We start from the raw sequence: 26,672 nt of genomic DNA, 5'->3' as shown, positions 1-26,672 counted from the left end.
ATCTCACTCTCACTCAAAAAAGTCCGTATTTCGGAATATTCCGTATTTCGGAATATTTGGATATGGGATACTCAACCTGTATATATAAACAGTCTCCCGACCTCATTTCTGACAACTCCACAGCCATTCTTTCAAACTTAATTTATCAAACTTAATTTTTACTGTTGTATTGGCACATTTATATTTATATACTGTATAGCGCAATGTTTTTTTTAGATTTTTTCCATTTTGTTTATGCTAGAGACCCTAACCAAGTCTCAAAACATACGCTGCTGTTTATCTATACTGGTTGTATTTATACAAAAAATCTTTTTATATATATATATATATATATATAAGTCTATTAACAGCGCCGGGAGAGTGGGACTGGCATACCACTGGGGATTTTATCTCCTTTTTATACCCTAGCAATATTAGGTTACTATACATTCCACAATTATTATAACTTGCACTGATACTTATAAGATACTGTTGAATTATATAAAACTTTGTGACCTAATCAGTCAGAAATACTACTTGTAAAGGGAAAAAGGTATCTATACTTTTATATATAATAATGATTAATATGTAGAATTTGAGGGAGGACATGTAATTCGTAATGGAACAACATAAATAAGACACGGAAGACAAGGTGATTTCAGAACTGAGAAACGTTATTAATACACAAGGGTTATAATAATTGATACTATACATAATTGATAGGGTTTATAATACCCTGAATATTAATACAGAACTACAATTAAATATACACCCACACAGACATATGCTGTGACTTTTTACATTTTAACGCATCATTTATGTCCTATGTAATGTCTAATACACCATGGGGTATATTTACTAAGGTCCCGATTTTGTCCGAGATGCCGTTTTTTCTTCAAAGTGTCATCTCGGTAATTTACTAAGCAAAAATCACGGCAGTGATGAGGGCATTCGTAATATTTTGGAAGTCCTAGGAAAAAATCCCGAATCAATACACCATCGGTCAAATACGCCTGCAATTTGGTAGAAATCGGTCATTTACTAAAAAGTGCAAAACACAAACACTGCCGACAATAGCCAAACACTGCCGTGCTAAAATACAAATCGTGAAAAAGTGCTAAAAAAAAACAGACCTGCTTTTTTATCCCGTGTTTGTATAGGCATGCACGGATCCATGAGATCCGTGCATGTTTTTCAGTGGGAAGGGGTGGGAAATGTTATAATTTAAAAAAAAAAAAAATGCGTGGGGTCCCCCCTCCTAAACCAAACCAGCCTCGGGCTCTTTGAGCCGGCCCTGGTTGCAAAAATATGGGAAAAAAATTGACAGGGGTTCCCCCATATTTAAGCAACCAGCACCAGGCTCTGCGCCTGGTCCTGGTTCCAAAAATACGGGGGACAAAAAGCGTAGGGGTCCCCCGTATTTTTGAAACCAGCACCGGGCTCCACTAGCTGGACAGATAATGCCACAGCCGGGGGTCACTTTTATACAGTGCCTTGCGGCCGTGGCATCAAATATCCAACTAGTCACCCCAGGCCGGGGTACCCTGGGGGAGTGGGGACCCCTTCAATCAAGGGGTGTCCCCCCCCAGCCACCCAAGGGCCAGGGGTGAAGCCCGAGGCTGTCCCCCCCATCCAATGGGCTGCGGATGGGGGGCTGATAGCCTTTGTTGAAAGTAATGAATATTGTTTTTAGTAGCAGTACTACAAGTCCCAGCAAGCCTCCCCCGCAAGCTGGTACTTGGAGAACCACAAGTACCAGCATGCGGCGGAAAACCGGGCCCGCTGGTACCTGTAGTACTACTACTAAAAAAAAATACCCCAATAAAGACATTACACACACACCTTGAAAGTATAACTTTAATGCATACATACACACCACCATATACACATACTTACCTTATGTTCACACGAGGGTCGGTCCTCTTCTCCAGTAGAATCCATGGTGTACCTGTTGAAAAAATCCTACTCACCAAATCCAGTGTAGAGGGCTCCTCGGATAATCCATTTGTAATCCACGTACTTGTAAAAATAAAAAAACGGGACACCCGACCACGAACTGAAAGGGGACTTATGTTTTCACATGGGACCCCTTTCCCCGAATGCCAGAAACCCCCTCTGACTGATGTCTAAGTGGGTTTCTTCAGCCAATCAGGGAGCGCCACGTTGTGGCACCCTCCTGATCGGCTGTGTGCTCCTGTACTGTCTGACAGGCGGCACACGGCAGTGTTACAATGTAGCGCCTATGCGCTCCATTGTAACCAATGGTGGGAACTTTGTGGTCAGCGGTGAGGTCTCTTTCGGTCAACCGCTGACCTCAAAGTTCCCTATATGGACAGAGCAGAATTGAGGACGCGTCCCCAATTCCTCCCTAAGGTGGTATCAGCGTTTCATTTGAACCAACCTATTGTGGTGCCTGCGGCTACTCGGGACTTGTAGGCCTCCAAGTTGCTGGACGTAGTCCGGGCCCTGAAAATCTATGTTTCCAGGACGGCTAGAGTCAGAAAGACTGACTCGCTGTTTATCCTGCATGCACCCAACAAGCTGGGTGCTCCTGCTTCTAAGCAGATTATTGCTCGCTGGATCTGCTCCACGATTCAACTTGCACATTCTGCGGCATGACTGCCGCCTCCAAAATCAGTAAAAGCCCATTCCACAAGGAAGGTGGGCTCTTCTTGGGCGGCTGCCCGAGGGGTCTCGGCATTACAGCTTTGCCGAGCAGCTACTTGGTCGGGTTCAAACACGTTTGCAAAATTCTACAAGTTTGATACCCTGGCTGAGGAGGACCTTGAGTTTGCTCATTCGGTGCTGCAGAGTCATCCGCACTCTCCCGCCCGTTTGGGAGCTTTGGTATAATCCCCATGGTCCTTACGAAGTCCTCAGCATCCACTAGGACGTTAGAGAAAATAAGATTTTACTTACCGGTAAATCTATTTCTCGTAGTCCGTAGTGGATGCTGGGCGCCCGTCCCAAGTGCGGACTTCTTCTGCAATACTTGTATATAGTTATTGCTTACATAAGGGTTATGTTATGGTTGCATCAGGTTGGTTTGATGCTCTGTTGTTGTTCATACTGTTAACTGGGTAAGTTTATCACGAGTTATACGGTGTGATTGGTGTGGCTGGTATGAGTCTTACCCTGGATTCCAAAATCCTTTCCTTGTACTGTCAGCTCTTCCGGGCACAGTTTCCTTAACTGAGGTCTGGAGGAGGGACATAGAGGGAGGAGTCAGTGCACACCAGTATTCCTAATTCTTTCTTAAAGTGCCCTGTCTCCTGCGGAGCCCGTCTATTCCCCATGGTCCTTACGGAGTCCCCAGCATCCTCTACGGACTACGAGAAATAGATTTACCGGTAAGTAAAATCTTATTATTGCAACATATAGTGTGTATCCAAACCCCAAGGAGTCTGGGCATTCTGCCAAAGGCATCTAGAGAAACATTAAAGTAGCAGTTCCGAGACAATTATGTTACTGTGTAACAAAAATCATAAATAAATACAGGACAACATTGATTGATATATATTTAAACAGTGATTTAATAGGACAGATTTAAAACAGACGCTCAGTTTTTAAACAAATTTATGTTCATGTGATTTTTTTCCTTTTTTTTTTTTTTTTTTGTTTGTGATTCACAGTGGTGTTATATTTTCACATATATGTTATTCGTGTGTTTTGTAATATTTCACATATCAGTTGATTAGCTAAACACGCTAAAGTTAAAGCGTGTCATATTTTAAGCAACTAATTAAAAGTTACATTATAAACCTCTGTGCACCGAAGACAGATCCCTTTTCTCTCTTTTTCGTCCTTATTTTTATAAAGAAAGGAAAATTAATGTAACTTTCCCTCCTTCTCATGAGCTAAATACCTTATTTGAGGGAGTTTGGGTAAACCCTGAAAAGAAATTTTAGGTTCCCAAAAGGATTCAGGTTGCTTATCCTTTCCCGGCAGAGGACTGATTGGAAGTAAATTAATTATTTGATTAACTCTTTCCATGGCTAAAGATGTCCACTTGTATAGTGTAAATAATTGTTAGCCCCAGCTAGTATGATACAGTTGGATGACATTACTTTCAGCAGCGGAGAAGGCTATATACAGAACATTATTAGAATCAACATCAAAAGTATAGAAGTGTAGATGAAAGGAATTGGTGTGAATATAGTCAACAAGTTCACATGTTAAATTGTGCCCCTACAATATCTTCAAATCATAACTAAATCATCAATAAAGCAGCTATAGATCACCATCTCATCTCTATACGGTCAGCTCAGAATGTACTGTTCCTCAAAGTTGCCCATGTAGAGATTAGTGAAGTTTTGTACAATCTTAGTCCCCATGGCCATGCCCAGTGCTTGTAAATAATATGTGGAATCAAAAAGAAAATAATTATGTGTCAAAATAAATAATGTAGCATTTAAGATAAAGCCATGTTGCTGTCCGTGAATGTTTGATGTTGAAATGTAGACGCCGGCAGCCATCGCGCCTGAACTAAACTACAATTGAATAACTCCGTCGGGCGCCATCTAATTTTTCTCTTTACATGAGACTTTAGATTAATGACATACATAGTTTTATAGGTGAGTATATACAAATTGGGATGCATTTAGCCGACAGCTGACATCCCAAAGGTACGTAACAGGGTCACTGTTATAGCTAGGGCAAAGGGGGGAGGGGTTAGGGTTAGGCTCTAGGGAGGATTAGGGTTAGTCACTGGGGACAGTTAGCCCTAGCCAGTTCCATAATTAGACTTTTTGGTGCCCTGTGCCAGAGACAGAATCGGCGCACCCTCCCCCCATTTTCCACTAGAGACATAACGTGCATGCCTCGTGGGGAAGGGGCATGACAAGATTGATTCCAGAGAAACCCCATGCTATGATGCCCCTTCCCACATTTTATATATACACAAATCCTCTTTATACCACATTCATGCACTTATCTTGAGAGCTCGTTGTTATTCACTTACAACACCCTTTATTAAATAACACATTTCAATATACTGCCATACCCAGGATTCAAACCTATAACCCGGTAATCAAACACCCTACTCATTAATCTGTTTGATCCTGCATAAAAACTATGAACACTATATGAAGTACTACTGGTACTTTGTTAAAAAAAAAAAAAAAATCAGCAATGCAATTCAGCAGATCTATGTAGTGTGCAGCCACACATCCAATCTCTTGCAGCCACACACTACGTAGATCTGCTCAGCCGCAATGCTGATTATTTTTCACAAAGTTCAAGGTAAGCTTCAAATAGTTAGAATTCTCTAGCTTAGAATTTTCCACCTTTCTATGTATCGGCACATAGGCAATGGGTTAGAATCTCGGGTATGTCAGCATCTTGAAATGTAATAAAGGACAGTGGGGGTCATTCTGACCTGATCGCTCACTGCAGTTCTTCGCAGCACAGCGATCAGGTAAGAACTGAGCATGCGCCGGCGCCGCAGTGCGCCAGCGCATGGGTGACAGCTGACGGCTGTCGTTGCCTAGTGATCGCCTCTGCCTGATTGACAGGCAGAGGCGGGAGGCGACGGCACGGTGGTGTTTGGCCGCCGTTTTGTGGGTGCGGTCCGGCCAACGCAGGCATGGCCGGACCATGTTGGGGGCGGGCCGCAGCGGCTGCGTGACATCACACGCAGCCGCTGCGAGCCAGGCAGCGATGAGTATCTCCCGGCCAGCACGCAAAAGCTGCGCTGGCCGGGAGCTACTCCTGAAGTACAGCGGCGATGCTTTTGTACTTCAGCAACGTGGCAGGGACTGACATGCGGGACAGACTAGCCCTGTGCTGAGCGTTCCCCCGCATGTCTGTGTTCCTGATCGTAGCTGTGCTAAATTTAGCACAGCTACGATCAAGTCGGAATCACCCCCAGTGTGACTGAATAACAAAGAAATCTCAAGTCGCGGTCATGAATGTTGTATAGGTATTAGCAACAGAAGAGGTCAGGTTAGGAGACGGGGTGGTCAGGAGATACTGGGCTTCAAAAGGGGGGGGGGGTCTGCAAGTGAAAGTAATTAAAACAGAAAATTGACAAGTGCCACCATCAGCGCCCCCTATCCAGCAGCGCTATGTGCGGTGCCCCCTCTGCACACACAAGTTACAGCCTTGGCCCTAGCCACCACCCCCAAAGGGTTAGGGTAGGGTTTAAAAAAAACCTCTGATGTCGTGATCTTCAATGTTGGGATGCCGACATCGGTCATCTGACTGCCGGCATCCCGACAAGTGGTATATATCATTCCGAACCCTACAAAGTGAGATAAATTAGAAAAGACAGCCCGTTTACTTCTCATTAATATTTATATATATGTCTGAAATTGTCAGTCTTCTGAAATATTATCTTATGCATGGGAATGTTACATTTTCCTTCTTGTTTATTGTACCCCATGGTCTGTGGATGCCATTGCGATGTTCTGTCAAGATATGTACAATTGTATACTTCTCTCATGTTTGACTTGAACATATTGGACCCTAATGTAAGTGCTTGTTTTTATGTATGGTACCTTATTGTGTTTCTACTATTATAATGTATCATTCATTGCTTCAATAAAAATAGTTAAGAAAATGAAAAGAGAACCTAAAACCAGGGTGTACTGTAGATGTTCTATCTCCCATCTTGTTTTGGGAGATGATAAGTTGTGGGGATGTGAAATGGGGAAAAATAATATTAATTTTAGGGATGACAGTGCTTAATAATACTGGTATTTATAAACAAGAAAAGGTAGGATGGAACCTACTGTTGGCGCAAAGATAAGATGATGGTTGTATTTCACCGTGAGATCACTGTCCAAGAATGATGGTAAGGAAGTTCGTTATTGTTCTCAATACGTGTTCTTCGTGAAAGTAGCTTTCAAAAGATGTTGCATGTAGAGAGAACACAAATAATGTACAAGGGTTCAGTGGGATTCCCCAAAAAAGTTAATTTGAATGAGGGTGACTTCTGCCCGGACTCTATGAACTATGGTGATACGGGGAAGTGTGCAGGTATCCGTAAGGGTTCACCCTGGTGTTTCAAGATAGGCGTGGCTCCTCACATGTGTGCTTACTTTCATACACTTGGAGAAAGCCTGTAAAGGTTTCTTTAAAACCTCTAAGTAAATACTCCTGGTGCCAAAAATGCGTGTGCCACAAATATTCACAAACAGATACTTCTAGATGATGCTCACATATATGCTTACTTCAATAGACGCCGTACTTTCATGTAGCGGTTTCTTTATTTCAGCAGGCTGGATGGTCGTCCGCGCATTTTTGGCACCAGGAGTATTTACTTAGAGGCTTTAAAGAAACCTTTACAGGCTTTCTCCAAGTGTATGAAAGTAAGCACACATGTGAGGAGCCACGCCTATCTTGAAACACCAGGGTGAACCCTTACGGATACCTGCACACTTCCCCGTATCACCATAGTTCATAGAGTCCGGGCAGAAGTCACCCTCATTCAAATTAACTTTTTTGGGGAATCCCACTGAACCCTTGTACATTATTTGTGTTCTCTCTACATGCAACATCTTTTGAAAGCTACTTCCACGAAGAACACGTATTTAGAACAATAACGAACTTCCTTACCATCATTCTTGGACAGTGATCTCACGGTGAAATACAACAATCATCTTATCTTTGCGCCAACAGTAGGTTCCATCCTACCTTTTCTTGTTTATTAGTCTTTCACAGGTGTGTGGTGACACATCAGGAAAGGACCTTACACTGGGCAGCAAAGAGAGTGCGCAGGAACATACCTTACAATTTCATTTTCAATACTGGTATTTAGCAAAGGAAACAAAGATACGTCTTCAATTAATTTAAGTTAGCTTCTTATGCTCCTAGCATTTAAATTGGTAAAACATTCCCCAGTTAAGGAGCTTTTGAAGCCCACTTTGTAACTAAGTATATTTTACATAAATAAGACAGAAAGTTTCTGTTCTCTATTAATGTACAAGTTATTGACTTTTAGGCAGCTTTTATACGAGACGTAATGATGCCAGGAGATTGGGATGTCTGCGTTACCTCCTATGAAATGGTCATAAGAGAAAAATCTGTTTTCAAGAGGTTCAACTGGAGATACCTGGTCATTGATGAGGCACACAGAATAAAGAATGAAAAGTCCAAGGTAAGTCATCAACCACAATCATTTGTAATTTAGTAGCATTTAAAATGGATACCATAATTAACCTTAAAATGCTCATGTACCACAGAGGTTTCCAAGATATGTATTTGCTGGGGAGTGTCTATATTTAATAAAGTGAAATGAGTTATGAGACAAGTACTGATAAATTGACATTAAGGGCAGTACCCAAGTTTTACAGATACGTATGCAGCAGCCACGTCCATCTGGTCTGCGCACGCAATGTGATCCAGAAGGATACAACCGCAATGTGATTAACAGCGCCCGGAGTTCGCAGGGCAGCGACGCGGCATGGTGGAGGCAGACAGAGAATGTTTTTTGGGGCGGCTGTGTAACATCACTCCCAGCTGCTCCGATAAAAAAATGGCCGACCGCCTGACAATACAGCCGGGCTGTGTTGCCAGGAGTCAACCTTAGTTCCGATTGGACGCATCGGGAGGCAGCCTGTCACACATGTTGGGAAGTCTTACCCTGTGCTTGGTGGCCCCCAGCGTGTGAGGAGATGGACACAGATCTGGCTGTGTAAAGTATGCAGCGATCGGCGTCCATCTCTGAATGAGCTCCTTAGTGTACAGATTTTATTGTAGTTTGAAGAGCTAGGTGGGTGTGGTAATCCATTGTTTAGTGTCTTGTTTTGCACTGAAATTATGTATTTGTTTAAGGCTAAGATTATATACAGTAAATTAAATAAAGAAGTGGAGAGGACACATTTACAGAGGTATTCTCTACCTTGCAGGACAGTGTGCTCCTTGCGGAAAAAAAAGTATTTAAATTACAATTGCACTTTGCAATAAAGGGCATTGCTAAGTATGTATAGGGGTACATATTCACTTTCCTTGCGCCTAAATGGAAAAACAAGATTTTTAAAAATTATTTTTGCGAGACATGTTTGGAGGATGCAGACATTTAGTAGCCACACTTTTTATGTTTACTATAGGTGCACAGTATTTTTCTTCCTGCAAACAAACCTATATTGGTACCCATATAGTAAGGGAGTAAAGCAGACCATTGTTAACGGGATGCATTTTATACCTGCTACTTGCAGTTTTGTGTAAAAGGGATTTTCTAGGTGCACATTCACCACTACAGTAATACCTTCAAACACACAAATGTGTCACATGTAATAAAGAGTCCTAACTTTTCTGTCCACCCTATCCAATTAGCGGTGAAAAATTTATTTTTCCAGATGTTTCACCAATATTTGATTACAGGCTATCCTATTAGGTTGCCTGTAAAAGAAAAATACTTCTTGTGAAAACACACAGGTTTAGTGACACTTGTTTGTTTCCCGCGTTCGCATCCCCGAAAAGCTGGTGCTTATCTGGGATTTTGTTTTACCTGAAACAAAATCACCCGATAAGCCACGGCTTATACCGGCTTTTCAGGGATAATAGGTTAGCCCCCAGTGATACAATTACCCTCGATAAATGACCATGGGTTATTGTATACCAGCCTTACTGTAGTAGATCGTAAGAGATTTTCGACCTTGAGAGTGGATCTCTGAATCCAAAAGTATGGCCACCCTTGAAGTAGGGACATCACTCTAAATTGAATTCCCCTAAATGTTCTAAATTATTCTTATGGACAGAATAATTGTCTATGATTTAACATAGTCTAAGTTTGCCATGCTAAGTTATCACACGTGTTATATTTATATTAAAAGTAATGATTCATTTTTTAGCTGTCTGAAATCGTTCGTGAGTTTAAGACAACAAATCGGCTATTACTGACGGGAACTCCCCTGCAGAATAACCTCCATGAGTTGTGGGCATTACTCAATTTCCTTCTACCTGATGTGTTTAATTCATCAGAGGTAAGACTGATTTCTATGTAACCTGCTAATATGAGCTTGTGAAGTTTATTCATATCTGGGTGGCTGATGCTTTAATTTCATAACACTGGTCAACAACTATTCTGTCCCAAAGGTTTTAATAATTGGTTTAAGCATACTTTTTATGCTCAATCCAAATAAGCAATTTGATTATTTCTATTAGGCTTAGTTTTCTTGTGGTGCCATGTTTATTTTCCTTTTTGAATAATCACAAGATAAAACAATTAATATATTCTTATTTTTTAATATTAAGCAGAATTTGCTAAATTGATAATACTAGCAGGATCAGTGACTTGCAGTCAGAGTAGGCAGGGGAAGCAAAGCCTTTACCTGTTATACTCCAGTACACTCCAGAGTTTTGACTATAAAAATGATTAGCATAATACAAAAGATATTTATAACTTAGAAATATCATCTTTGTATTATTCATATCATCTTTGTATTATTCTAATAATTTTTATAGCAAAAAATCACCACCAAATCATATATGTGTGTGTAAATCAAGCACTGATACTAGCCAGTGCCTCCCCAGCCATTGACCTCGGCACACCTCACAGGGCAGGATAAGATGTGAATTCAGTTATGTGGGCTCTTGGTCAACATCGATGTGTGGGACTTGTGAATTGGCTACAAAAAAGTGAGCTTTCAGTAAATATGGTCCTTCCTCATACTGTAGATGAAGTCCATTTCCTTCTGCACTATTGCACTTGTTACAAATATGAAAGTGTCCAATGAGAATATGAAATGTAAAGGTTGTTGCACTTACATTAGGGTTGCAGCCAGTGCCGTAATGAGACATTTTAGCGCTGTGTGCAAGACACAGCATCAGCTCCCCCCCCCCCTCTATACAAAAGTGCACGCTGTAGGCAGGCAGAGTCCCCCTTTATATACGGTAGGCAGGCAGAGTCCCCCTTTTTTACACACTGGACAGACAGTCCCTCTTTTTACACGTTATACAGGCATTCCCCCTTTTTACACATTAATTAGGCAGGCAGAATCGCCATTATTACACATTAGACAGGAAGAGTCCCCATTTTTACACATTAGACAGACAGTCCCCCTTTTTACATATTAGGCAGGCAGTCCCTCTTTTTACCACATTAGATAGGCAGAGTCCCCCATTTTTAAACATTAGACAGGCAGTCCCCCATGTTTACACATTAGACAGGCAGTCCCCCTTTTTTTACACATTAGACAGGCAGTCCCCTTTTTTTTACACATTAGACAGGCAGTCCCCCTTTTTTTTTACATATAAGGCAGAGGGAGAGAAGGAGAGAGAGAGAGTGGGGGGGGGGGGGAGAAAGAGAAAGGGAGGGAGAGACTTGCCTGCCGTCGGGGAAGCCGCCACTCTTCCTGGGAGCCCACAGCACGGGGGAAGTCACCTCTCTGCTCCTAGATGCCGGCTCCGCGAGATAACAGCGGTGGTGGTGGGGGAGCAGCTACGCCATCCTGTAACAGCGCCAGGGAGACCACAGCATGGAGACAACAAGCTACAGCGCCCGGCAGCCAATCTATGTTACACGCTGACAAGGTTGCCGGACGCTGCATCTTGTATGCTGCACGCTGGTTTCTCTTGTGCGGCGCAGCCCTGTGCGACATGTGTGTGGGTCAGCGGATGCGCCTACAGCGCAGATGCGGTGTGGGCAATTTACCGTTGGCCCACACATAGTTACAGCTATAGTTGCAGCTAGTTTACACTAAGTACTGTTGTTTTTTTATGTGAGTGGGACAACAGAGACAAGCAAAACCACTGCATGTTTGGCCAAAAAACACCTCACTGTTCCAGGAAAGAAAAATGTTGTGACCACTTCACTTGTTGACCATGATAAAGTGGACCTTGCTCCAATGCACATCAAGCTTGGATTTAGAAAAAAATTGTTAAAACATTGGATACAATTCAAATTGGATTCACATACTTGAGAAATAAGTTTCCCCCGCTTTAGAGATCTGTTAGGCCCTGAGATCAGAGAATTGTTAAGAAATTGTGAGATCTGAAGGAGAGTTATATGTAGATGAGAAAGCAGCGTGGCAGATTTTCAAAAGTGTCAGTACATTGCACTGAGCGATGAGCACTGAGCATTTTCATTAGGACATTTCTAACATGGAGGTAAATGTATGAAGCAGGGATAAGAGTGGAGAAGTGAGTCAGTGGAGAAGTTGTCCATGGCAACCAATCAGCTGCTCTGTATAATTTTATAGTATGCAAATTATAAATGTAACTTCAATGCTGATTGGTTGCCTTGGGCAACTTCTCCACTGGCTCACTTCATCACTCTTATCACTGCTTCATACATTTACCTAATGGCAAGGTGTGTACAAGCTGAGCGGAGCCCCAGTTTGTTGGCTGACTACTGCTGAATTCAAAGAACATCCATCCTCTCATTATTACCAGATGTTGTATTGATGAATAACTCTGATATAGAAATCTGTATTCTGAATGACAGCATTTGGTAGGAGATTTTAAATAAATTGTTATGACAGAATCAGTTCTGAGTGTATGATTTTTGCTTAAAGTCACATGACTTCTTTTGCACTTTTTTATTTATTTTTTGTGATTAATAAATATATTTTTTCTTGATATTTTGTAGGGGCTTGATTTTTTTTAAATGTTATCTTTTATTTAAAGATACACAAGTCCAGTACAGTAAAACATATTCAGGACAAACATGAAAGCAATGTCAGATGTGCGACAAAATGCATTCAAAGTTTACAATTAAGCAACAAATTTAAAACAAAAGCGTATGCACGGAAAGACAAAGGGGATGGTGGCGAGGAAGGAAGGGTGGTGGTGGTGTGTGTGTGTGTGTGTGTGTGTGTGTGTAGGTGTGTGGGGCGGGGGGGAAGGGGGGGTACAAAGGATGGAATTTGTAGGTCTCATCACATTTCAGTCAGAAGAGCACATTGAAAAAATAAAAAGATCTTAAATCCAGATTTTATTTGTCGGACTCTTCAAAAATTCTAAACAATAAAACCAAGTGGTGGGGTTTGAATTTTTGTATAGCATTAGCATTCCATAGCTTCCTTTATTTTCCAAGTATGTAAATAGATGGATTTTAAAAAAATTAATTGCTTGTCAACTTACTTGATAGAGAAATTTCACAAATATATTTGAATTAATCACATAAAAATACTACAAAAATCTGGTATTTATTTTCTCTTACGTCCTAGAGGATGCTGGGGACTCCGTAAGGACCATGGGGATAGACGGGCTCCGCAGGAGACATGGGCACTAAGAAAGAACTTTAGGTATGGATGTGCACTGGCTCCTCCCTCTATGCCCCTCCTCCAGACCTCAGTTTATTACTGTGCCCAGAGGAGACTGGGTGCATTACAGGGAGCTCTCCTGAGTTTTCCTGAAAAGAAAGTATTTGTTAGGTTTTTTATTTTCAGGGAGCCTGCTGGCAACAGACTCCCTGCAGCGAGGGACTGAGGGGAGAGAAACAGACCTACTTTAATGTTAGGCTCTGTTTCTTAGGCTACTGGACACCATTAGCTCCAGAGGGAACGGAAAGCAGGTCTCACCCCGCAGTTCGTCCCAGAGCCGCGCTGCCGTCCTCCTTGCAGAGGCGGAAGACAGAAGCCGGGTGAGTATGTGAAGAAAGAAGACTTCAAAGGCGGCAGAAGACTTCAGATCTTCACTGAGGTAATGCACAACGGTAGTGCTGTGCGCCATTGCTCCCACACAGCACACACAAACGGCAGTCACTGTAAGGGTGCAGGGCGCAGGCGGGGCGCCCTGGGCAGCAATATGGACCTCCAAAGGTGGCAAAAAACTTATATACAGGCAGGGCACTGTATATAAGAGAGATCCCCCGCCATATTTTGAATTTTTAAGCGGGACCGAAGCCCGCCGCTGAGGGGGCGGATCTTGTTCCTCAGCACTCACCAGCGCCATTTTCTCCACAGCACACCGCTGAGAGGAAGCTCCCCGGACTCTCCCCTGCTTACACGGTGAAAGAGGGTTTTAAAGAAGGGGGGGCATATAATTTGGCGCAAATAGATAATTACAGCGCTACCTGGGTAAACATATAGTGTGTTTTTTCCTGGGTCATTAGCGCTGGGTGTGTGCTGGCATACTCTCTCTCTGTCTCTCCAAAGGGCTTTTGTGGGGGAACTGTCTTCAGATAAGAGGTTTCCCTGAGTGTGTGGTGTGTCGGTACGCGTGTGTCGGCATGTCTGAGGTAGAAGGCTTTCCAAGTGAGGAGGTGGAGCAAATGAACGCGGTGTCTCCGTCTGCAACGCCGACACCTGACTGGGTGGATATGTGGAATGTTTTAAGTGCTAATGTAAATTTATTGCACAAAAGGTTGGACAAAGCTGAGTCCAGGAATTATGCAGAGAGTCAGGCCCTGCCTGCCCCTATGTCGCAGGGACCCTCGGTCTCAAAAGCGTCCACTATCCCAAATAGTAGACACTAATACCGACACGGATTCTGACTCCAGTGTCGACTACGATGTTGCAAAGTTACAGCCAAAATTGGCTAAAAGTATTCAATATATGATTATTGCAATAAAGGAAGTTTTGCATATCACAGAGGAACCCCCTGTCCCTGACACGAGGGTACACATGTATAGGGAAAAGAAACCTGAGGTAACCTTTACCCCTTCTCATGAGCTGAAAAGGCTTGGGAATCTCCAGACAAGAAACTGCAGATTCCCAAAAGGATTCTTACGGCGTATCCTTTCCCGACTAAGGACAGGATACGGTGGGAATCCTCTCCGAGGGTAGACAAAACGTTGACACGCTTATCCAAAAAGGTAGCACTGCCATCCCAAGATACGGCTACCCTCAGGGATCCTGCTGATCGCAAGCAGGAGGCTACATTAAAGTCCATTTACACACACTCTGGTACCTTACTCAGACCGGCGATAGCGTCGGCTTGGGTTTGTAGCGCGGTAGCAGCGTGGACAGATACCTTATCTGCGGAATTGGATACCCTGGATAAGGATACCATTTTATTAACCCTGGGTCATATTAAAGATGCTGCCTTATATATGAGGGATGCTCAAAGAGACATTGGCCTACTGGGTTCTAGAGTCAACGCTATGTCGATTTCTGCTAGACGAGTCCTATGGACCCGGCAATGGACAGGTGATGCCGACTCAAAGAGGCATATGGAGGTTTTACCTTACAGGGGTGAAGAATTGTTTGGGGAAGGTCTCTCGGACCTGGTCTCCACTGCTACGGCAGGTAAATCAAATGTTTTGCCTTATATTCCCTCACAGCCTAAGAAAGCGCCACATTATCAAATGCAGTCCTTTCGGTCACATAAAAACAAGAGAGCACAAGGATCGTCCTTTCTTGCCAGAGGTAAGGGCAGAGGGAAAAAGCTGCCATCCACAGCTAGTTCCCAGGAGCAGAAGTCCTCCCCAGCCTCTACAAAATCCACCGCATGACGCTGGGGCTCCGCTGAGGGAGTCCGCCCCAGTGGGGGGCACGTCTTAGACTTTTCAGCCACATCTGGGTTCACTTACAGGTGGATCCCTGGGCAATAGAGATTGTTTCCCAGGGTTACAAGCTGGAATTCGAAGAGGTGCCTCCTCGCCGGTTTTTCAAATCGGCCTTACCAGCTTCACCCCCAGAAAGGGAGATAGTCTTAAATGCAATTCACAAATTGTGTCTTCAACAGGTGGTGATCAAAGTTCCCCTGCTTCAACAAGGGAGGGGGTATTACTCAACCCTATTTGTAGTCCCGAAACCGGACGGTTCGGTCAGACCCATTTTAAATTTAAAATCCTTGAACCTATACTTGAAAAGGTTCAAGTTCAAGATGGAATCGCTCAGAGCGGTCATCGCCAGCCTAGAAGGGTGGGATTTTATGGTGTCCCTGGACATAAAGAATGCATACCTTCATGTTCCCATATATCCACCTCATCAGGCGTACCAGAGATTTGCGGTACAGGATTGTCATTACCAATTTCAGACGTTGCCGTTTGGGCTTTCCACGGCCCCGAGAATTTTCACCAAGGTAATGGCGGAAATGATGGTGCTCCTGCGCAAGCAGGGGGGTCACAAGTATCCCATACTTGGACGATCTCCTAATAAAAGCGAGATCACGAGAGCAGTTGTTGAACTGCGTGTCACTTTCACTGGAGGTGTTACAGCAACATGGCTGGATTCTCAATATCCCGAAGTCACAATTAGTTCCTACGACCCGTTTGACCTTCTTAGGCATGATTCTGGATACGCACCAGAAAAGGGTTTATCTTCCGATAGAAAAGACCCAGGAACTCATGACTCTGGTCAGGGACCTATTGAAGCCAAAACAGGTGTCTGTGCATCACTGCACTCGAGTCCTGGGAAAGATGGTGGCATCTTACGAGGCCATTCCTTTCGGCAGGTTCCATGCGAGGACCTTCCAATGAGACCTACTGGACAAGTGGTCCAGGTCACATCTACAGATTCATCAGTTGATCACCCTGTCCCCCAGGGCCAGGGTATCTCTCCTGTGGTGGCTGCAGAGTGCTCACCTTCTGGAGGGTCGCAGACTGGGTTCTGGTGACCACGGACGCGAGCCTCCGAGGTTGGGGAGCAGTCACACAGGGAAGACTTCCAAGGTCTTTGGTCAAGTCAAGAGACTTGTCTTCACATCAACGTCCTGGAATTAAGGGCCATATACAACGCCCTTCGTCAAGCGGAGACTTTGCTTCGCGACCTATCGGTTCTGATTCAGTCAGACAACATCACCGCAGTAGCTCATGTAAACCGCCAAGGCGGCACAAGGAGCAGAGTGGCTATGGCGGACGCCACCAGGATTCTTCGCTGGGCGGAAAATCATGTAGGCGCACTGTCAGCAGTGTTCATTACGGGAGTGGACAACTGGGAAGCAGACTTCCTCAGCAGACACGATCTACATCCAGGAGAGTGGGGACGTCATCAGAAAGTCTTCGTACAGATTGCAAGTCAGTGGGGCCTGCCCCAGATAGACATGATGGCGTCCCGCCTAAACAAAAAACTACAGATGTATTGCGCCAGGTCAAGAGACCCTCAGGCTATGGCAGTGGACGCCCTAGTGACACCTTGGGTGTTCCTGTCGGTCTATGTGTTTCCTCCTCTTCCTCTCATCCCCAAGGTGTTGAGAATAATAAGAAAAAGAGGAGTACAGACAATTCTCATTGTTCCAGATTGTCCACAAAGGGCCTGGTATCCGGATCTGCAGGAAATGCTCAAGGAAGATCCGTGGCCTCTACCTCTAAGACAGGGCCTGCTACAACAGGGGCCCTGTCTGTTCCAAGACTTACCGCGGCTGCGTTTTACGGCATGGCGGTTGAACGCCGGATCCTAGCGGAAAAGGGCATTCCAGATGAGGTTATTCCTACTCTGATAAAGGCTAGGAAGGATGTGACAGCTAATCATTATCACCGTATATGGCGAAAGTATGCTTCTTGGTGTGAGGCCAGGTATGCTTCTACGGAGGAATTCCATCTGGGCCGTTTTCTTCACTTCCTACAAACTGGAGTGAATTTGGGCCTAAAATTAGGCTCCATTAAGGTTCAGATTTCGGCCCTATACATTTTCTTTCAGAAAGAATTAGCTTCTCTCCCAGAAGTACAGACTTTTGTGAAGGGAGTGCTGCATATTCAGCCTCCTTTTGTACCTCCGGTGGCGCCTTGGGACCTTAACGTGGTGTTGAGTTTCCTTAAGTCGCACTGGTTTGAACCACTTCAAACAGTGGAATTGAAATATCTCACTTGGAAAGTGCTCATGTTGTTAGCCTTGGCTTCGGCTAGGCGAGTGTCGGAATTGGCGGCTTTGTCTCATAAAAGCCCCTATCTGGTTTTCCATATGGATAGAGCGGAATTGCGGACCCATCCTCAATTCTTGCCTAAGGTGGTTTCCTCTTTTCATATGAACCAACCTACTGTGGTGCCTGTGGCTACGCGAGTCTTGGAGGATTCCGAGTCCCTTGATGTGGTCAGGGCTTTGAAAATTTACGTAGCCAGAACGGCTAGGGTCAGGAAAACAGAGGCGCTGTTTGTCCTGTATGCTGCCAACAAGGTTGGCGCTCCTGCTTAAAAGCAGACTATTGCTCGCTGGATCTGTAACACGATTCAGCAGGCTCATTCAACGGCTGAATTGTTGTTACCAAGATCGGTTAAGGCCCATTCCACTAGGAAGGTGGGCTCTTCTTGGGCGGCTGCCCGAGGGGTCTCAGCGTTGCAATTGTGCCGAGATGCTACTTGGTCGGGTTCAAACACCTTTGCAAAGTTCTACAAGTTTGATACCCTGGCTGAGGAGGACCTTGTGTTTGCTCATTCGGTGCTGCAGAGTTATCCGCACTCTCCCGCCCGTTTGGGAGCTTTGATATAATCCCCATGGTCCTTACGGAGTCCCCAGCATCCTCTAGGACGTAAGAGAAAATAAGATTTTAAACCTACCGGTAAATCTTTTTCTCCTAGTCCGTAGAGGATGCTGGGCGCCCGTCCCAAGTGCGGACTACTTCTGCAAGACTTGTATATAGTTTTTGCTTACATAAGGGTTATGTTACAGTTTTCATCAGTCTCGGTCTGATGCTGTGTTGTTTCATACTGATAACTGGTTCGTATATACCCTAGTTATACGGTGTGAATGGTGTGGGCTGGTATGAATCTTGCCCTTGGATTAACAAATCCTTTCCTCGTACTGTCCGTCTCCTCTGGGCACAGTTTCTCTAACTGAGGTTGGAGGAGGGGCATAGAGGGAGGAGCCAGTGCACATCCATACCTAAAGTTCTTTCTTAGTGCCCATGTCTCCTGCGGAGCCCGTCTATCCCCATGATCCTTACGGAGTCCCCAGCATCCTCTACGGACTAGGAGAAAAAGATTTACCGGTAGGTTTAAAATCTTATTTTTTCTTTGTTGCCTAGTGTAACCAATTCCTAGTAGACATTTATTCTGTGAGTGTGATGGAATTTCCTTTCTACATTAGTTTGAAAGTTTTGGAATAGTGCGACTACAAAGAAATAAAGGGCCAGTTCATCATCACCTTTTGGCCCCCATTTATAAAGCCTTGGAGAGTGAGAAATAGCACGGAGATAAAAGTACCAGCCAATCAGCTCCTAACTGCCATGTCACAGGCTGGGTTTGAAAGATGACAGTTAGGAGCTGGTTTGCTGGTACTTTATTTATCACCCTCCAAGGCTTGATAAATCTGGGCCTTTGTTTGCTAGTCTTTGCTTAAGGAAGTTAATTGCATATTATTAAATGCAGACCTTTTTGTCTACAAGAATGCGCCATAATAATCTTTTGCATACAAAAAACAATTCATTTGCGTAGATTAGTACAGAGGAAGATTGGCCTAAACAAGTTTAATAAAGGCCATACATTAAAGTCATACTTGTAAAGTCTCCCATCAGAAACTAGCCAGTATAGAAAAAATGCTTAAATACGTAAAGGCCGTTGTTCATTTAGCTCCAATTATTCCCCCCCCCCCCCCCCCCCAAAAAAAGAAAAGAAAAGAAAATGTTTTGAGAGAGAGAGAAATGTCCCGTGTTCGTGCGATAACACATGGGATTTGGGAATAGTATCTGGAACCCATGTGTTATCGTGGCTCTGAGGACTGTTTATCGGGGATTATGCTTTTGAGTGCTGATAAATGCCGGGTATCGGGAGGTAATTGATAGCCCCCGGCCAAAAGTTATTATTTATTTTTCTGCAGCAGGATACACTGGGTTCCACAGGGAATACATCGGGGTGTAGAGTTGAATCTTGATCCAGAGGCACCAAGAGGCTAAAGCTTTGACTGTTCTCAGGATTCATTGCATGGCTTCCTCTATAACCCCGCCTCCGGACACTGGAGCTCAGTTTGTAAGTTGGTGCAGGTCACTTAACAGGGGAGGGGGTCTGCACTAGAGCTTTTTAAAAGACTTCAAGGGCCGCAGCAATTTCTATGTCATTATGACATGCTGTGCACAGCTTCATCACCTCCCCAGCAGCACTGCATACTCCCGCGGCCGGTACCGGGTACTTGCAGCGGAGGCGCACCGGTCCACAGGCACACCACAGCTGACGCTCTCCAGGATTGCATGACTGCAAATCAGGGAGTAGGTAAGAGGGTCCCCCAGGTGGGACTCGCCGGTAAATAGCGGTCCGGTCGCGGTCCCAGGAGACGGACCGTGCCGCTGGCGTGGACACTGTACTGCACAGGGACCCCACTATATCTACCAGGGCAGGGAGCACAGGTCAGATTTTAAAAAATCCGTTTTATATAGGCTCCACAGGACATTTTCTGTTTGTGTCCTGTATTTACTGTCACATAAATCAGGGGTTATTTGCAGGTGTTGTGTTTGTCTGGTTATATTGCACTGTTGCGCTTTTAAGGCTACAGTCCCTATAATGTCTGCCACACAGGGCGGGAAATCCACGGATGCTTCTGCATCATGCAGTGCTTGCATCACGGATTTACCTGTGGGGGAAGTTTTAGCTGATGGTTCAGGTACTGGGTGCCATACATCTCCCAGTCAGCCCGCATCACCTGTGGCCAATAAGGAACCACATTGGGCAGCGTTCTCAAGTATGCTGAATACGCTTGTGACACGTCTTACGCCCCCTGTGGGGCCTCCTGTGCCATTGCAGCCACATATTGTCCCTGTGGTTAATCCGCCCTGGGCAGACACTCTGTCTACCCAATTACAACAATTAAACCAATCTTTGGTTAGACAAAATTCTACCCCACGCCCCTCTGGGGTCAAGGGGTCATCTAAGCGTGCCACTTCCTCCTCACAATCCACTAATATTTCAGATAATTCTTCTGATGAGGATGGGGAATATACTGATCCGTCAGACACTGATACAGTCGCTTCTGATGAGGAACCTACAACTCAGGTTGATGTTCCTGACCTAGTGGAGGCTATTAAGCTGATTCTACAAATTGATGATGAGGTAGATCCCACTACTGCGTCTAAGAAACTTGAATAGTTCAAACGTCAGAAGGTTACTAAAGTAGTCTTACCACATTCTGACCATTTAATTGACATACGTCAGGAATGCTGGTCGTCTCCAGGAAAGATATTCTCCCTGTCTAAAAAGATGCTAGCTCATTATCCTATCCCTGCGGAGTTGAGTAACAAGTGGGAAACTCCACCGCCGGTGGACTCTCATGTCGCCCGTCTTGTGGTGTCATCTAGTCTGCCTGTCACCACTGTCACCTCACTGAAGGAACTGACGGATAAGCGTGTGGAGGGATGCCTGAAGTCTATTTGAGGGACGTAGACTCCAAAAAGACCTTGGAGGTGCTCCCTTATAAGGGAGACATCCTATTTGGGGAGGATCTGAATAAGATTTGTGACGGACTTGGTGACTGCTAAGACTGTGTTTCTCCCGAGTACTAATCTTTCTGCACCGAAAGCAAAGAGTACCACTTTTCATTCCTTTCGGCCTCCAGCAAACAAAGGGTCAGGCATACCCGAGACAGGCTCGTACTTCCAAAACCACAAAGTCCAAACCTTAACAATCCTGAGCCACCTGTCAGGCTGCTTCCAAACAAGACAAGCCTGCTGCATGACGGGCCGGGTCTCCCCCTGGTGGATCCCAGGGTGGGAGGCCGACTTCTGCAGTTCCCCCAGTCCTGGTTAAAGACCACTTCGGACGCCTGGGTGCGGGATGTTGTCTCTCACGGGTACGCAATCTCTTTCAAGAGACGTCCCCCTCACCAGTTCTGCTTGACGATTATCTCTTCCGATCCGTTGAAAGCGCAAGCTCTACAATTGGTTGTGCGATCCCTCCTGGACACAGGAATGGTAGTGTTCCAGAGAACAAGGGGATACTATTCACCCTGTTTCTAGTTCCGAAACTCAATGGATCCTTTTGCCCTATTCTCAACCTCAAATCATTGAACAAATTTGTGAGAGTGTCCAAATTCTGTATGGAAACTCTGTGCTCTGTTGTACTGGCCAATGAACCCGAGGACTATATGGTATCCCTGGACATACAGGATGCTTACCTGCATATACCTATTGCCATAGCGCATCAGCAATATCTGCGATTTCCTTTTGGCAACATACATTATCAATTCCAGGCTCTGCCATTAGGACTGGCCACAGCCCCTCGGATCTTCACCAAGGTCATGGCCGTGATGACGGCCCTTCTCTGCCGTCAGGTAATAAGGAACCTGCCGTATCTGGATGACTTGTTGAACCTGGCAAACTCCCAAGATGTTCTCCTCAGTCATCTGGAACTGACAGTCCAATTCCTACAAGCCCACGGGTGGCTCATCAACTGGAAAAAGTCCTCGCTGATCCCTGCTCGGAGCATGGTGCACCTGGGGGCACTGCTAGACATACAGCCAAAGACTGTTTCTGTCTCTGGAGAAAGTCCTGAAACTTCATGACAGGATCAGATGCTTCCTTTCTCGCCCAACAGTGTCGATACACTCGGCGATGCAAGTACTAGGCCTGATGGTGTCGGCTTTCAACATGGTAGAGTACGCTCAATTTCATTCCCGCCCTCTACAGAGGTTAATCCCTTCCAAATGGGATTGCCTGCCTCATCGGATCAGGTCTCAAATTATCCCCTTGACTCCTGAGGTTCATCTGTCACTGAGCTGGTGGCTACAGGACCAACAGTTGAGCAGGGTCCGACCCTTCTGGATCCCAACTGGGTCCTACTGACTGCGGAAGCCAGTCTGCGGGGTTGGGGCGTGGTTCTGTAGCAACACTCTTTCCAGGGTTGGTGGCCAAGGAGGAATCTCTCCTCCCGATAAACATTCTGGAATTGCGGGCAGTGTTCAATGCTTTGTATCTTGCCCTGCCTCTGGTACAGAACTGGCCTGTTCAAGTACAATCAGACAACGCCACCACGGTGGCATACATAAATCATCAAGGCGGCACTCGAAGCCGCATGGCAATGATGGAAGTGTCAAAAATCCTTTGTTGGGCGGAAAGCCATCTGTCAGCAATATCGGCAGAGTTCATTCCTGGAGTCCTCCACTGGGAAGCGGTTTTCCTCAGTCGTCATGACGTTCACGCCAGAGAGTGGAGTCTTCATCCAGAAGTCTTTCAACACCTAGTGGACAAGTGGGGCCTACCAGATGTAGACCTGATGGCGTCTCGACACAATCACAAGGTTACCAGTCTTCAGATCAAGGACAAGGGATCCTCAAGCAGTGTTCGTGGATGCACTGGCAATTCCATGAACCTTTCAGCTGCCATACGTGTTCCTTCCAGTGTCACTCCTGCCCAGGGTACTACGGAAGTTCAAGCAAGAAGTAGGAATACTACTTCTAGTCGCTTCAGCGTGGCCCAGGTGGCATTGGTTCTCAGACCTGCAGGGTCTATCGATCGTGCGTCCTCTTCTACTTCCTCAACGCCCAGACCTCCTCGTTCAGGGCCCTTGTGTCTATCCAGACCTGGCCAGGCTGGCTTTGACAGCATGGCTCTTGAAGCTTCACTCCTGAGGGCCAAAGGATTCTCTGAGGCGATTATCAAAACTATTCTGAATGCCCGCAAACAGGCTTCTGCACGGATTTATTACAGGGTCTGGATTTCTTACTTCACCTGGTGTGCTGCTAAGAATTACGACGCATACAATTTCAGAACTTTCAGACTTTTGGCTTTTCTGCAACAAGGCCTAGACTTAGGCTTTCGTTTGGCCTCCCTCAAGGTTCATATTTCTGCCTTGTCGGTGTGGTTTCAGAGGAAGATTGCGTCTATTCCTGACATTCATACTTGCACTCAAGGCGTATTACAGATCAAGCCTCCCTATGTCCCTCCTGTGGCTCCATGGGATCTGTCTGTTGTCTTGAATGCCCTACAAGAGTCTCCATTTGAACCTCTTGAATTTGTGGACCTTAAATATCTTACGCTTAAGGTTGTGTTTCTGCTGGCTATTGCCTCTGCTAGGAGGTTGTCGGACTTAGGAGCTTTGTCTTGTCGTCCGCCCTTTCTGATTCTTCACCATGAGCGGGCAGTTCTCCGAACTCGCCCTGGTTATTTGCCTAAGGTGGTTTCGGCTTTTATCTCTTCTGGTTTGTCTACCAAAGAGCGGCCATTGAATGTGCTTCGGGCTCTCCGTATGTACGTGGCGAGGACTACCTCTCTCAGAAGGTCAGATACTCTTTTTGTACTTTTTGGTTTTCACAAACGTGGCTGGCCTGCAAATAAGCAAACCTTGGCCAGTTGGATTAGAATGGTGATTGCACAAGCGTATGCACAGGCTGGTCTTCCAGATCCGGCTGCTAACAAAGCCCATTCTACTACTGTTGGACCTTCTTAGGCGGCCCTCCGAGGCGCGTCCGCTGAACAGCGGCTACGTGGTCCTCAGTGAACACGATCATTAGGTTTTATGCCTTTGATACTTCCGCCTCCCAGGATGCTTCCTTTGGACGCCAGGTTTTTGTGCCCGCTACGGTGCGTCCCCTCCCTTGAGGAACTGCTTTAGGACATCCCAGAAGTATTCCCTGTGGAACACAGTGTACCCCGCTGCAGATAAGGAGATTTATGGTAAACTTACTCTCTTTCTGCGAGGTATACTGGATTCCACAGGGCACCCACCCTGACGCACGTAGCTTCTTTGGGTTTGTATGGCATTAGCCGCTGGTCCCTTCTCCTGTCGTGAGAATGTGGTTCTATGTGACTAACATCTGCCTTCTCTTTTACGTGCTACTGCATTGGACTGGTTAACGATACTGAGCTCCAGTGTCCGGAGGCGGGGTTATAGAGGAGGCCATGCAATGCATCATGGGAACAGTCAAAGCTTTAGCCTGTTGGTGCCTTTGGATCAAGATCCAACTCTACACCCCAATGCATTCCCTGTGGAACCCAGTGTACCTCGCAGAAAGAGATTTAACTATGGTAAGTCTACCATAAATCTCCTTTTTGCCTTTTTATTTTCATGATTAATGCTATTTCCACATACATTCATTTATCAAAAACTGTCCTGCTCTTTACAGGATTTTGACTCTTGGTTTGATACCAACAATTGTCTTGGGGATCAGAAGCTTGTTGAAAGACTTCATGCAGTAAGTAAGACTCTACAAGTCAATTTAAAACTTTTTTTTAAAACTAGTTTTAAAGTCTATTTTTGAAACAAGTTTTGAAGCTGTGTCAATGTATTTTAACAGGTCTTAAAGCCATTCTTGTTGCGTCGCATAAAAGCTGAAGTAGAAAAGAGCCTACCCCCCAAAAAAGAAGTAAAAATTTATCTTGGACTCAGTAAAATGCAGAGGGAATGGTGAGAATGAACCGTTTTATTAACAAGTTGTACAAAATGAACCAACAACTTGCCATGTTTCATTGGGGGATACTGACACAGTAGGTTGGACACACTTAAGAAAAAGTTGGTTCTGCCTCTTGCAGACCTTACACATTTGGCGTGATTAGTGTTTTAAGGAGGTGAATCTAAGCTGTTATTTTATTTATGGACTACACTAACACTGTTTAAAGAAGCTTCATACTGATATTTGGTAGCCACGCTCATCCAGCCTGCAGATTGGCGTATTCGAGCAAGTCAAGCGCTGTAAGTGTGCCAGCTACTAGGACGCGTGCGTGCATCTAATTACACGCGCCCATAGGAATACAAGGGTAGCATACTAAACTTCAGCATGGCTTACTAAGTCACACCCGTGCTTCAGCGCAATACAGGATGGATGAGCGTGGCAACATCTGTAGCTCCAATGCCATCAGGCAGTAGTAACTAGCACTAAATCTCACCCTAGAGGTACAGTATGTGTCTCCTTTTCCCTACTGTAAGGTGGCTCCAGGCACTTTAGTTGTGTATAGTCCTGATGCTTGCCCATGAGGAGTGTGTGCACAGCATCAGGGCTATTTGTCCCCACTAGGCAGAGGAAAGGTAGGTAAGTTGTAGTTCTGGAAAGTTGCCATTCCTTGACCTGGGTAGTGAGGAAAGGAGCTACCCTATCCTGAACCTCTTCCTTGCAAGGCTTCATTCACTGAGAGAAGTTTCTAAAAGACACAGACCACCAGGCTGCTCTTTTCTCTTATTTTTCTTATCCCTCTGAGAGGGTAGTATAGTGTGAGGGGTGGATGTTTTGTTTGACTGGAATTCTGTGTCTGTTTTGCAGTTTCCATTTTAGCTTGTCATTGTGTCCCGTAGCTGTCCTTTCTATGTCCCTTTATTTTTCCTGTCATGTCTGATAACGTGAGTACATCCAATGGTAAGCTTTCAAGGGGAACATCAGTAAGAATCTCAACTTAAACAAAGGAAAAAAAGTGACTTGTCAAAATTAACTCTGCTCAAGCCAGAGGCTTTCAAGTTCTGCTTCTGCCTCACCAGTCGAGGCAGCTTGCACACAATTCCTGGTAAAGTCAGTACAAGATTTATCTTTCTTTGAAAGGATAAGGGAATCTGATACTGCATCCATACTCCCATATAGTTCATCAGTCATGGGAGGTTACAGATTATGATTTCCTCCCAGAGGAAGGTTTGTTGGCTGAAGGTTCTGACCCCAGTTTTGTTGAGGCTTCCAGTAGAAAGCAGGGAGTATATAATTTGCTGCAAGCTGTCTTGCTATCACTACATTTCCTGAACACCGGGTAGTCGGTTCTTCAAACATTTCGGTTCTTCAAACATAATGTTCTTCCCGCCAGTTAGAATACTGTACCTTTTATTGGCAGTTCCAAGTCTCATGCAGATTATAAACCTTTTATTTCCCAAGCGAGAACATGATGAAATGGAAGTACCCTTCTAAGATGAATGCTTTCCTAGCCTGCTTATCCAAGACTTCCACCATGCCAATTTTGAAAGCTGCAGCCTTTTGAGTTATATCACAGGCAGAAAGATTGAAGCCACCTTTTAGTCTATATGTATTGTGGTG

At 44.9% G+C, this 26,672-nt stretch overlaps 1 protein-coding gene across 3 annotated transcripts in view; it reads left to right on the top strand.

Moving 5' to 3' along the window:
• Positions 1-26,672, top strand: part of SMARCA1 (SWI/SNF related, matrix associated, actin dependent regulator of chromatin, subfamily a, member 1) — a 504,496-nt gene that overhangs the window by 216,030 nt on the left and 261,794 nt on the right. For all 3 annotated transcript variants that reach the window (XM_063937258.1, XM_063937260.1, XM_063937259.1), the window contains 4 exons: positions 7,922-8,077; positions 9,774-9,905; positions 24,789-24,857; positions 24,960-25,069. In XM_063937258.1, coding sequence (XP_063793328.1) covers positions 7,922-8,077; positions 9,774-9,905; positions 24,789-24,857; positions 24,960-25,069 — 467 coding nt within the window. The remainder of the gene's footprint in view (positions 1-7,921; positions 8,078-9,773; positions 9,906-24,788; positions 24,858-24,959; positions 25,070-26,672) is intronic.

The sequence above is a fragment of the Pseudophryne corroboree genome, chromosome 8, assembly GCF_028390025.1.
Source record: "Pseudophryne corroboree isolate aPseCor3 chromosome 8, aPseCor3.hap2, whole genome shotgun sequence".
Taxonomy (NCBI): Eukaryota; Metazoa; Chordata; class Amphibia; order Anura; family Myobatrachidae; genus Pseudophryne; species Pseudophryne corroboree.
Note: the sequence above shows the minus strand (reverse complement) of the source record. Positions and strands in the feature narration are given on the sequence as shown.